This window comes from Ornithorhynchus anatinus, chromosome 7, assembly GCF_004115215.2.
Source record: "Ornithorhynchus anatinus isolate Pmale09 chromosome 7, mOrnAna1.pri.v4, whole genome shotgun sequence".
Classification (NCBI taxonomy): Eukaryota; Metazoa; Chordata; class Mammalia; order Monotremata; family Ornithorhynchidae; genus Ornithorhynchus; species Ornithorhynchus anatinus.
The window spans coordinates 48,488,918-48,502,261 of NC_041734.1; the positions used below are offsets into that span (position 1 = coordinate 48,488,918).

General features: G+C 42.5%; 1 protein-coding gene across 1 annotated transcript in view; it reads right to left on the reverse strand.

Moving 5' to 3' along the window:
* Positions 1-13,344, reverse strand: part of ATP13A4 (ATPase 13A4) — a 123,355-nt gene that overhangs the window by 73,480 nt on the left and 36,531 nt on the right. Inside the window, exon 3 of the mRNA XM_029069396.2 lies at positions 2,273-2,419. Within this exon, the coding sequence (XP_028925229.1) occupies positions 2,273-2,419 (147 nt within the window). The remainder of the gene's footprint in view (positions 1-2,272; positions 2,420-13,344) is intronic.

The following is a 13,344-nucleotide window of genomic DNA, read 5'->3' on the forward strand; positions in this document are numbered from 1 at the left end:
CAGGTTTCTTGGGGCTACTCTCTGGCACCCCAGTTCACCACTGTGAATGTAACTGTCCTCTCGGTCACAAAAAAATGCTATGCTAGAGGATCTACTGAAAAGGCAGAAAGTAGTAGAGAGCAAAGGGTGGGCTCCATTTCTAATTTGACTGCTCATGCAGTATGGAGCATAGCTTGGACTCTCAACTAAATCAATATTTTCAAAACATTGGGTAGGGTTTTTGCCACATTCTTCCCATTTGCCAGTGTCAGAGGGCTAAAATCTTGCCCAGAACTTTAAACATTCATTCAGTTCATTTAATCTGTAGGAACTGCCAACCTCAACCTACAGCAGTTCAGTAATACATTTCCACACAGAGAAATATTTCAGATAGTAAGGAGATTATAGCAGTGACTTTGAGCGAGAGGTCTGTGACCTCTAACTGAGGGATTTAACTACTTGTTGCTAGTTGTTTTAGAAACTTAGCATTGTGCAGTCTGGCCTCTCTCCCCCACAGAAAGGAAGGAAGTGGATTTGAGAATACGCTCTTTTCATCCTCCTTCCCTCTCCTTCCCCGTGACTTGGGACAGAGTTGCTTACCTGGAGCCACAGGGCAGAACAAACCTGGAGCAGAACATTAGCTGAGGTGGAGGTAGGACAGGAGAGTGCATATATCCCCAGAAACTCCTGGCACATCTTCTTTGGCTCTCTAGATTGCTGAATGGGGCTGCCCTCAATCAGTGGTATTTATCCACTGTTTTCTGTGTGTAGAGTATTTTTTATGGTATTTATTAAGCGCTTACTATGTTTTGAACACTAAGTGCTGGAATATACTAAGCCCTGGGGAGAGTATGCTACAACAGAGCCAAATGGAAAAGTCCGGGCTTGGCAGTCAGAGGACATGGGTTCTAATTCCAGCCCTGCCATTTGTCTGCTATGTGTGACGTTGGGCAAATCACTTAGCGTAGCTCAGTGGAAAGAGACTGGGCTTTGGAGTCAGAGGTCATGAATTCAACTCACGGCTCTGCCACTTGTCAGCTGTGTGACTGTGGGCAAGTCACTTAACTTCTCTGTGCCTCCGTTACCTCATCTGTAAAATGGGGATTAACTGTGAGCCTCACGTGGGACAACCTGACCCTGTATCTACCCCAGCGCTAGAACAGTGCTCTGCACATAGTAAGCACTTAACAGATACCAACATTATTATTCTCTTTGACTCAGTTACCTCTTCTGTAAAATGGGGATTAAGATTACAAGCCTCATGTGGGACATGTACTGTGTCTAACCTTGAATCTACCAACAGTGCTGAGTACAGTTCCTGTTATATAGTAAGCGCTTAACAAATACCACACACACAAAAAGATTCCTACCCTCAAAGAACTTACATACAGAAAGGATAGCATTGCCTTTATACACAAAGAAGAAGCCCGGACCTGTGGTAGCCAGGTATTTCTTCCTTGAACAGGGAGTAGTAATAATAATAATAAATGTGATATTTGTTAAATGCTTACTATGTGCCAGGTACTGTACTTAGACCTGGAGGTAGATACAAGCAAATCTGGTTAGACCCAGTCCCTGTCCCAGATGGGTAGGAGAGGAGGAACAGAAGAGAGGGGAGGGAAGGGAAGGAATTATGCTCTTCCCCCTAATATATACAGATAACATTTTTATTGAGGAAAAAGGAGCATAGAGCTAGAAGTCTCCTAGAATTGGAAGAGACCTTGAAAGGCTAACCATGTTGGGTAGGCCTGGGAGTCAGAGGTCATGGGTTCTAAAACCGCTCCTCCACTTGTCTTCTGTGTGACCTTGGGCAACTCACTTAACTATGTGCACAGAGCAAGTACTCAATAATTACCACTCATTGTTTGACTCAAATATAGCGGTTGGTAGCAACAATCGCAACGACGATGGCTGATGCTGAAGAGAAAGAGAATGAAGAGGAAGAAGTCGAACAGCCTCTATTCATCTACTCCCTCTCCTCTCGCTGCATGTCACTACTTTTCCTGGTTTGCTGTTGGCATTTTCCAACTCTTAAAAGTATCCTAATTGTCGCATTTGATCCTTAGGTGCGAATTTGGCTTCCTTCAGATAATGGCATCCCCTATTGCAATCACCTGAATGAAAGATAATGATATTAGCTCAGTTTTGCTGACTATGAAGTGGAGAAGGGGAAGGTTTGCGGAATTGCCAAAGGTCACGTCATAAGTCAGAGCAGTGAGTGAAACCCGGAATAAGCACCTAATGTGGAAAAGGTTGAGATACCTTTATAATCTTCAGCTATAATTTGGCTTACCTTTAAATCAGGCTTGATTATGGCTCTATTTATGATTCCGTCTTCATCCTTAATGAGTGAGTGGTCTGGGGTGAGACCAAATGAGCTGTTTAAAGCTGATAAGTAAATCCACATCACCTTCTTGCGAGAATAAATTTGAAATTCATCCTGAGAAAATAGAGGGGATGAAGCAATCATCAAAAGTTTAATCGGTTCTCACAGATGTCATTTACAAACAGGTTTTGGGAGTTTTCTTGGGATTTTTGTCTAGAGCAGATTGTGGACTGGTTCCAGTTGGTGAGTGATATGGAAAGCACCAGAGAATAAGTTATCCTTATTATTTATTGGAGGAAATGGTTGTAAACATCAGCAGTAGACATTTACCCAAACCACCAGTCTTAACAAGTTCGAGAACTGAGGCAATGCTGTCTTCATGGTCCTTTCAAACCTTGGCAGGCCAATAAATCTCTCTTTTGGCAGACGATTATTACTATTCCTATTAAGTGGTATTTTCTCTGCCATTTTCGATTGGACAAAAGCTTTGCATTTGCTTCTCATTGCAATAATCTTATGAGTGTTGCTATCCTCGTTTTACAGATGAAGCATAGATAGGGAAAGTAACTTGCCCAAAGATGCTTAGTAAGATGATTGCAGCACCAGATTCTTTGTCTTCCTTAGGCCCTGCCTGGATTTTGCCTGAACCCTGATCTTCACTATTTCTCTTGATCCTTTAGCATCAAGCCCTAAGAGCACCCTGCCACATAGATACCAGGAAGGGAGAGGGTTTTCTGAGTGACGCCAACTTCAGAAATCCATTAGAAGCCAAAGGAGGGTTGCCATCACATAAAAGCAGGGGAAGGCTTGCACAACAATCCCCTTGGTCCTGTTGCACAGAAAGCTGCAGCACTTCAAGATCTGAGAGCAGGAGTCAAGAGGTGCAGGGTGGGGACTCTTGAACGAATGCCAGGGCACCCCTTAAGGATTGAGGTCTGTGGGAGAGGCCTTGTCAGCAAGGGCCACACCTGCTATGATTATATCTTGGCTGGGGATCATCTCTACCACACCCAGGGACATTCTAGCAACCTCTGGGTCCACCACGGAAAAACTAGAGGCAAGGGGATTCGGGAACAACAAGCAGCTTCTATTCCTCTGTAAAGGCCACTCCTCCAAGAAGCCTCCTTCCAGGAGGCCTTCCCAGACTAAGCTCTTATTTCCGCCATCCGCCCTCCCTCCTTTGCCAACTTTGCACTTGTCTGGGTATCCCTTAAGGACTTTGATACTCACCACAGCCCTACAGTACTTAATGCGTATATCTCTACTAATTTCCCAATCCCTAATCTATTTTAATATCCGTCTCCCCTGTAGATTCTAAACTCCTTGTGGGCAGGGATCACATTCATTCAATTGTATTTACTGAGCTCTTACTGTGTGCCGAGCACCGTACTAAGCAATTGGGAGAGTACAATTTAACAATAAACAGACACATTCCCTGCCTACTAATAATACTAATAATGATAATGGTAGTTGTTAAATGCTTACTAAGTGCAAGGGACTCTGCTAAGAGCTGGGCTGGATACAAGCAAATCGAGTTGGACCCAGTCCCTGTCCCACATGTGGCTCATGGTCTTAATCCCTATTTTACAGATGAGATAACTGAAGCCCAGAGAAGTGAAGTGACTTGCCCAAAGTCACACAGCAGACACGTGGCAGATCCGGGATTAGAACCCAGGACCTTCTGACTCATTCATTAATTCGTTCAGTTGCATTTATTGAGCACTTACTGTGTGCAGAGCACTGCGCACAAGCCCGTGCCTATGCCATGCTGCTTCTCACAATACAATGTTGTAGAGCCTGCAATAAGATCTACCCACTCCGTTGTACTGTACTTTCCCAAGCATTTAGTACAGTGCTGTTCACGTAGTAAGTGCTCAATAAATACCACTGATTGATTGAGAAAGGTGTCTGGGATCCCAAAGCTTGTGGCCTACAAATGCCTGAAGCCATGATGACGGTTTGGATTGTGTCCCCTCTCTTCTCTCCTCACCATCTCCCCGGCTGTTTCTGAACTGTGCAGGCACTAAGGGTTGGGAGTAGTTATGGTGCAACTGTAGGATGGGAGGGAAGGTTGACCAGCCATAGAAGGAAAAGAGGGGGAAAGAGGCACAGAAAGAAGCCCTTCTGTCTTCCCCTCTGTCTTAGCTCTGCCTCCACTCTGTAATAATAATAATAATGATACCTATGGTACGTGTTGAGCGCTTACTATATGTCAAGCACTATTCTAAGCACTTGGGTAGATTCAAGTTAGTCATGTTGGACACAATCCCTGTCCCACATAGCGCTCACATTCTTAACCCCCATATTGCAGATGAGGTAGCCTAGGCCCAGAGAAGTGAAGTGACTTGCCCAAGATCACACAGCAGATGTGTGATGGAGCCAGGATTAGAACTCATGACCTTCCCAGGCCTGTGCTCTATCCATTAAGCCTTCTACTCCAACGGGAAAAAGAAGTGGAATGAAGGGAGGGTGGCAGCCTCCAGTTATCTCCTCCAGGTTTGGGAAACTTTAGGGCCCATGGACCCCAATTGTCCCAGCTCCTCTGTTGCACCCCCCACAGTTATCATGGCCACTGTTCATTCATTTATTCATCGAATAGTATTTATTGAGTGCTTACTATGTGCAGAGCACTGTACTAAGCGCTTGGAATGTACAATTTGGCAACAGATAGAGACAATCCCTGCCCAATAACAGGCTTACAGTCTAATCATTGCTATAGAGTATCTAGGAAGACATTTTATTGACATGAGCTAAGAGTTTTATCCCACCAGGTACCTCCAGATCACCAGTGCCAGGAACCTTCTTGGACTCTGGGGATGAGGGCAGTTTGTGGAGGCAAGAAGTGAGCCTTCTTCTCCCATCTCTCTCCTGCCCATGCCACTTCAGTGACAAACCCAGGAAGGAAAGGAGGTGAAGACTGCATTGGTCCAGGCAGTGGAGAAGAGTACAATACTGATTCCTTCCTCACTAAAGAAAAATTAAGGTGTGTATCCTATTCTATAACTATTATATTTTTATTCAAAAGACCATTGCTAAATGAGAATAAGAATAATGGTGTTAATTGTGCTAACTGTATGCTAAAGCTCCATGCAAAGTACTGGGATAAATACATGATAAATCAATCAGATTTTGTCTCTGTCCCATGTCTAACTCGCAGTCTAAGGGATAGGGAGAGTAGGTAATTTACCCCATTTTACAGGTGAGAAAACTGAGGTACAGAGAAGTTACAAGAGATTTGCCCAGGGACACCCAGCAGGGCAAGGACAGAGTTGGGACTAGAGCCAGGGGTTCCTCATCCTCAGCCCCATGCTCTTTCCATGAGATCATACAGCCTCCAAACCCTGATAAAAGGTAGACTATCCCATCTCCCAAAATGTAGGACTAGGCAGAAAAAAGGCCTGAATCATCCTCCAACTAGATAACTAATTAGTAGATAATTGCCACTAATTTTCCTTCTCAGCAGAATTCTTATTTAGATCATATAGTTCACATCAAAAGGAAAATATGGTCAACAGTCTAAGCTTTGTTTCTTATCAGTGAAACACAAATTCATTCTCTTCCCTTCTCAGTCTTGTCTTATGCCATCGAGTCATTTCCGACCCATAGCGACACCTCGGACACATCTCTCCCAGAACGCCCTGCTTTCCATCTGCAATCATTCTGGCAGTGTATCCATAGAATTTTCTTGGTAAAAAACTGGAAATGGTTTACCATTGCTGCCTTCTGGGCAGTAAACTCAAGTCTCCACTCTTGACTCTCTCCCATGCCGCTGCTGCCCAGCATGGGTGAATTTTGACTTGTAGCAGATTGCCTTCCACTCGCGAGCCACTGCCCAAGCTAGGAATGGAATGAGAAGGCCTCTGCTTGGTACTTCCTCCTCTAGAAGAGACTGGTAGAGTACTGGAAACTCTCCAGGTGTGACCCTGAGAGGGTCCCTTCTCAGTGCCAGAAAGTAAATATGTGCTTTTCAAAAGACCAGGTGATACCTGCACTTTTGCAGGAGAAGGTAAACAAAAGCAGACCATAAATATACTTTTTATAAAGAATCACTTTTGAAGAATTCTACTTTAGAATCTTTGAAAAATTTCATTTCAAAAAGCTTTAAGGTATACAAAAGAATCTCTTTTGGACACGACTGTAGAGAAGCAGTAAGAAGGAAGCAGATTCTATCTTTTCCTTAAACATCTTCTGTGAACAGGACTGCACTTTCTGAAACCTGAAATACCAGCTACTTAAACAAATGTGTCAAACAGATGAGGTTTGCAAATTAAATGCCTCAAGCAGATGAGGTTTACAAGTTAAATACGTCAAACGCATGAGGTTTGCAAATCAGAATCCAGCTCGTTATTTGGAAGCTTCAGATATTATTTATTTGCCCTTCGCTGAAGCTTCCAAACAAGACTGCTATATCTCTGAATCATCTACTAACCCTAGAAAGAAGGAAACTTCTGCATGAAGGCCATGGGACTCTGAAGGTCAGGACCACTCAGAAGTATTAATACTTCCACCACTTCCAGTCCAAGATCAACTGGATTTAATGCCATCATCCCTGAGTTTTCTATCTTTCGTCCATTATAGTGTATTGGCTTCTAGATTTTACCAAATGGCTTTCTATCCCTGGCTTTCTATCCTACTCCTAGCAGAGTTCCTATTCTGTGGAATTAGCTTCCATTCTCCCTAGAAACCTGAGCAGTCCAATTCTCTTTTTAGATGAAACATGGGGATGTTATTTTGGGGGATTCACCAAAGTCAGAAAGAGGGTCCAGTCATCTCCTTGTTACCTGCACCCATTTCTGAGTGAAAGGAAAGCTTGAAGATGGGGCCTCTCTTTACCTTTTTGGCCAAACCTGAAGATTAGGTCTCCTTTATGTTTGTAGATTTCTGCTGGAATGCCGTCATAGCCAGGTGTTTTTCCATTTTTCCTGGCTTTGACTCTGGAGGACATGGCATTAAAATAGGGGCTAAGGTCACGTCTCCACATTCTGGCTGATTCCCCTTTCCTTAAAGAACTTCAATGAGGGCAGGCCTAAATATTTTTGCCCCTTGTGTTGAACTTTGTCTTTGTCCACGATGATGGTTGTTCCAAGTACTTAGTACAGAAACAGTACACTACACTACAGTAAACACACAGTAATCCTTCAATAAATACAACTGAATAAATGAATTCACAGCCTTCAACGTTGCTTAGTAACATGCATTAGGGCTTAGAGCATCTTTACTGATAAATGAAAATCCTTAGTTTTGTACCATTCAGCAGAACCCTGCATCTCGTCAACTTTGACATCCCTCTAGAATATGTCTGTTGTCATCAGGGAACGTGCCTATCAACTACTTTGTTCTCTGCCGAGCGCTTAGTACAGCGTTCTGCACCATTGATAATGAACTGGTCCCGCATGTTTCTGCGCTTGATCTCCATGTCCTGTTGCATGTTTTTGTAGGCTGCTGTTTTGTTATGATTTTGATATGTTGTTGATGCACCACATACTAAAAGATAAAGCCATTCTTAAGCAAGATTAAAGGACCCCAGACTAAAATAGATCCTGGTTCAATAATAATGTTGGTATGTGTGAAGTGCTTACTATGTGCCAAGCACTGTTCTAAGCGCTGGGGTAGATCCAGGATAATCGGTAATCAGGGTGCCCCACGTGAGGCTCACAGTCTTAATCTCCATTTTACAGATGAGGTAACTGAGGCACCGAGAAGTTAAGTGACTTGCCTAAAGTCACACAGTTGACAGGTGGCGGAGTCAGGATTAGAACCCGTGACCTCTGACTCCCAAGCCCGGGCTTTTTCCAGTGAGCCATGTGCCCTGCCTCGTGTGGTTATTTTCAGGCCCATCCTGTCCCCCAGATGATCTCTGGGAATGGATGTGGAAAGCCTGGCTGAAACCCATAGAGGTCACCCATTATCTGGGCCTGAAGTGGGGCCTCTAAAATCTTCTTTTAAAAATAATAATAATAATAGTATTTGTTGCATACTAACTATATGACAGGCACGACACTAAGCACTGGGGTAGATACAACATAATCAGGTCCCACATGGGGCTCCCAGTCTAAGTAGGAAGGAGAACAGCAGAGAAGTAGCATGGTCCAGTTGAAAAGACTGGTGTCAGAGTTCCTGGGTTCTTAACCCGGCCCTGCTTTGAGACCGTGGGCAAGTGATTTAACTTCTCTGTGCCTCAGTATCCTCCAATGTAAAATGGAGATTCATCATTCCTACTCCCTCCTATTTAGACTGTGTTTCCAACCTCATTAACTTGCATCTACCCTAGTGCTTAGAATAGCGCTCGACACCTAGTAAACCCTTGACAAACATAATAATTACGTTAAAAATAGTGAAGTACAAGTAAAATTGATAAGAACGCTAGCCCTGCAGCATTTATTTACAGAACTGTGTACAGTATTATATTTCTTTTTTAATGTATTTTAATGCCTGTCTCCTCCTGTAGACTGTAAGCTCCTTGTAGGCAGGGATCATGCCTACTAACTCTGTTGTACTTTCCCAAGCACTTAGTACAGTACTAAGCACACAGAAAGCTCTCAGTAAAAGCACTGATTGATTGATTGTCTGATAGTGTGGACTAGATAAGATAAATGAGTCAGTAGAGGAGCCAGGAGTAGAGAAGGATTTATTTGTACAGAGGCCAGGGTGTGGTGGAGCCCTGCGGAAAAGCTGCTGTGATAATTGTGGTATTTGTTATGTGCTAACTGTGTGTCAAACACTGTCCTGAAGGTTAGGGTAGATACGAGATAAGCAGGTCCCACATAGAGCTCACAGTCTATAGAAGGGAGAACAAGCACTGAATCTCCATTTTGTAGATGAGGAAACTCAGGCATGGAGAAGTTAAGTGACTTGCCCAAGGTCACACAGCAGGCACGTTGCAGAGCCAGAATTAGAACCCAGGCCCTCTGATTTCCAGGCTCGTGCTCTTTTCACGAGACCACACTGCTGTATGACAAGGCCCTAGAATCAATCAGTGATCTCCCATAGATGGTGCTGCATTTGAGTACATAAAGGGCCTTTGATCCCCTGGGACCTCAAGGTCAGCATCCCTTTTAAGTCATGAGCCTTGCGTGGAGTAGGGATTAGGTCCAATCTGATTACTCTGTATCTTCCCCAGCTCAGAGAACAGCATGCTGCCCTGTGTGAGCACTTTAAAAATACCCTAGCCAGCCAAACAAGTAAAATTCAGACCTCCTGAATTCCCATTTATTGTATCACTACCCTTAGCTATCCTGGTTTATTTTGGCAACTCAGTCCTCCTCACAGCAGTATTTATCTGCTTCAGCTTCCAGATTGTCTGGCATCCACTTACATCAATTTTAAAAATATGTCCTGGTATTTTTCCAGAGCCTAATAGAAATTTTAAACATGCATTTCTTTCTACATCTCCTTCGTTTCCTTTTGATAGAAACCTGTTCTTAAGGGGTGGTTCTGTGGCTCTCCCTATTCATGGCAAAGTGAAATGGAAAATTAAGGTAATTACCTTGACAATTCAGTTCAAAAAACATTTACCTGAAATACCTGGATAACTGAGACCATAGGATACTTTTGGTCTATATTATCCAGGAAGCAGCATGGCCTAGTGGAAAGAGAATGAGCCTGGAAATCAGAAGGACATGGGTTCCAATCCCAGCTTGGCCACCTGTCTGCTCTGTAACCTTGGGCAAGTCACTTAACTTATCTGTGCCTCAGCTACCTCGTTGGTAAAATGGGGACTGTAAGCCCTGTGAGGGACAGGGACTGTGTCTAACCTCATTATCTTGTATCTTCCAACATTTTAGTACAATGTCCGTCACATAGTAATTGCTCCCATTGAAATGAAATAAACTTTGTAATGATGAATACAAATAAATAAATTTTGTAGGAAGTGATCACACCACTAACTGTTGTATTGTACTTTCCCAAGCACTCAGTACAATGCTCTGCACACGAGAAGAACCAGCATGGCCTAGTGGTTAAATCATGGGCCTTGCAGTCAGAAGACGTGCATTCTAATTCTGACCTTGCCACTTGTCTGCTGTGTGTCTGCTGTCACTTCTCTGTGCTCATTTACCTCATCTGAAAATGGGTATTAAGACTATGAGCTTCATGTGGGATATGGATTGTGTCTAATAATCTACACCATTGTTTAGGACAGTGCCTGGCATATAGTACGTGCTTGAGTATATACATATACAAAAAAGCTAAGCGCTTAATAAATACCAATGATTGATTGAATTTGTCTGGTTCCCCTTTTATTCTCCTTCTATACCCACTCCCTTGGAGAGTTCATTCTCTTCCATGGCTTCAACTACCATTTCTCCCCACCTTTAAAGCTTTATTGAAGGCACATCTTCTCCATGAGGTCTACCCTGACTAAGCCCTCCTTTCCTCTTCTCTCACTCCCGTTTGCAGTGCCCTGGCACATGCATCTGCTCCCTTTATTCACCCCTCTCTCACACCTAATGTGTTTTCTGTAATTTATTTGTTTATGTTAATGCCTATCTCCCCCTCAAGACTGTTGAGTTAGTTGTGGGCAGGGGGATGTGTCTCCCAACCTAGTTATATTGTACTCTCCCAAGCATTTTGTAGAATGCTCTGCACACAGTAAGCACTCAGTAAATATCTCAAGACTGTTGAGTTAGCTGTGGGCAGGAAATGTGTCTTCCAACCCAGTTAGATTGTACTCTCCCAAGCACTTTGTAGAATGCTCTGCACACAGTAAGCACTCAGTAAATAAGATTGATTTAAACAGATGCGTTCTCTTAGCTCAGTGGCAGAGGGAGCAGCAGGAATAAGGACCTGACTACAAAGAATGAAGGAGAGAAGAGTGGGGTAGCATTAGGAAATGAGGGAAAGGAAATGTAAGTTTCCCAGGCAAAATGGAATTTCTGTGGCCTAATGATATTAAAAACATTTTGTAAGACTGATTAGTAAAGAATGAGTGTGGGGGACAAAGTTGCGAGACAGAGAAGGGGGAAACAAGTAGAGTGAGGCTTGGGAGCGACAAGCAGACTTCAAAAAGCTATCAGAATCGTGGAATTATTTAGGGGAATTCAATCTGCTAGACTGTAAACTCCTTGAGGGCAGAGATGCTATCTTCTCATTCTTTCATACTCTGCCAAGGACTTAAAACAGTGCTCTGCACAGGGCAAGCATTCCAAAAATACTGTTGATCAACTGGTTGATGACGGTCATGTTGTTATGAAAAGGACAATGCTCCAATGGCAGAGCAATCATCAGAAATAAGGAAAAGCAATGCATTTTGATTAAACTATTTTAATGTCATTTATTTTTAGGAAATGCTTTTTAGCAGATGGCTTTTATAAAAGCAAAGAAGAACTTCAGAGAACTACTGCGTCAACTCCAATAGCCCAGTAGTCTGGACTCCAACTCCACCCAGAGTCTCTCAGAGTAGAGAGTGATCCAAGAGGAGGGACGAGCAAGGAAGGCCTGTTTTATATACTATGAAAGGAGAAACATGAAGTTTACTCTCATAGCCAGAAATCCAGTGTCGATGGTGCCTGTGTTGATTATCAGTGGATTGAGCAGTGGTATTGATTGAGTGCTCACTGTGTGCAGAGCACCATACTAAATGCTTGGGAGCGGATAATGAAGTTGGTAATCTCCTTGTGGGCAGGGAATGTATCTTCCAGCTCTATCATTTTGTACTCTCCCAAGTACTTACTACAGTGCTCTGCATTCAATAAGTGCTCAATAAATATGATTGATTTTTTTGGTAGATATGATAATAATAATAATATTGGTATTTATTTAGTACTTGCTATGTGCCAGGCACTGGACTAAGTGCTGGGGAGGATACAAGCAAATAGGGTTGGATATAGTCCCTGTCCTACCTGGGGCTCACAGTCTTGATCCCAATTTTCCAAATGAGGCAGAGAGAAGTAAAGTGATTTGCCCAAGATCACACAGCAGTCATGTGATCAAGATATGGTCTCTGCCTTCAAGGAGAATACTTAGATTCTGCACCTACAATCTCTGCAGCCCAAACTCTTCCAAATGTGAAGTCTTAAATCCTAACAATCAACTGTTAAAGTCTAAATCTCCAGTCATGTGACAAGCTTAACAATATGAATAATACCTAATCATGAGCTACACCCTACAGGGTGAACTGGAAAGAAAAACAACATTTTTGAAGGTTACAATAAAGCAAAGTCACAAAAATAATCCAATTACCTAGGACATATGACAGTGCTGTAATACCTGGTTAAAAATCAGATGGATAGGAATAATGAACAAAATGCTATTAAGATTTGAAAATAAAAATATAATTATAGTATCACTTATCCTTTTGAAAAATCTGACTCTTGGGGGTTTTTAATTTGAGAAAGGGAGCAGAAAATAATTTGGGTATTATAGACTTCCCGTTCAATATATGGACTTCTTTTTGGTAGAAGTGATTTTGTTAATCAGAATCTGTGATAATGATCAGTAATCTTTTCACGATAAATACCAAATGCTGATTGTACACATGAAAAAGAGAGATAGGGTACTTTTACTGATAAACATCTTTCAGGCCTCATTAATGGATTCCTCACAGCCCAGCTATTGTAGCAGAATCCAATAAAATGCTCCTTCCAAAATAGTGTCATTTTAATGAAAATAACCTAGTAGGGAGCTTTTAAGCTAACAGTGCCCAAAGCATATTTTTACCTAAAGCTCTGATATTAAGAATGCTAGAAATAATTGAGTCCTCCTCTAATTACATAAGGGCTAATTGAGAAAGTCATTTATTTGGAGAGTATTTGGCATAGCAAATCCATTTTAAATGACACATGAGAGCAGGTAATTAAAAATCAAAGCTGAAATAAAGATTAAAAAGGCAAGATTAAACTTGGTGCATGCTGTTCCGATTAGTCAAGGGGGGAGAGTGCGGAACCTCAGTAGATTTTTCTGAGTTGTAACAGGAGGAGCTGGTTGGATAGAGCTCAATTCTGCAATCTTCTAAGCTGCAAAACTTTCATGAGCATCAACACCTTTTCAATACCGAGGAGGCCGTGTCTACATTGGTGGAGCGTATCAGATTCCCAAAATGT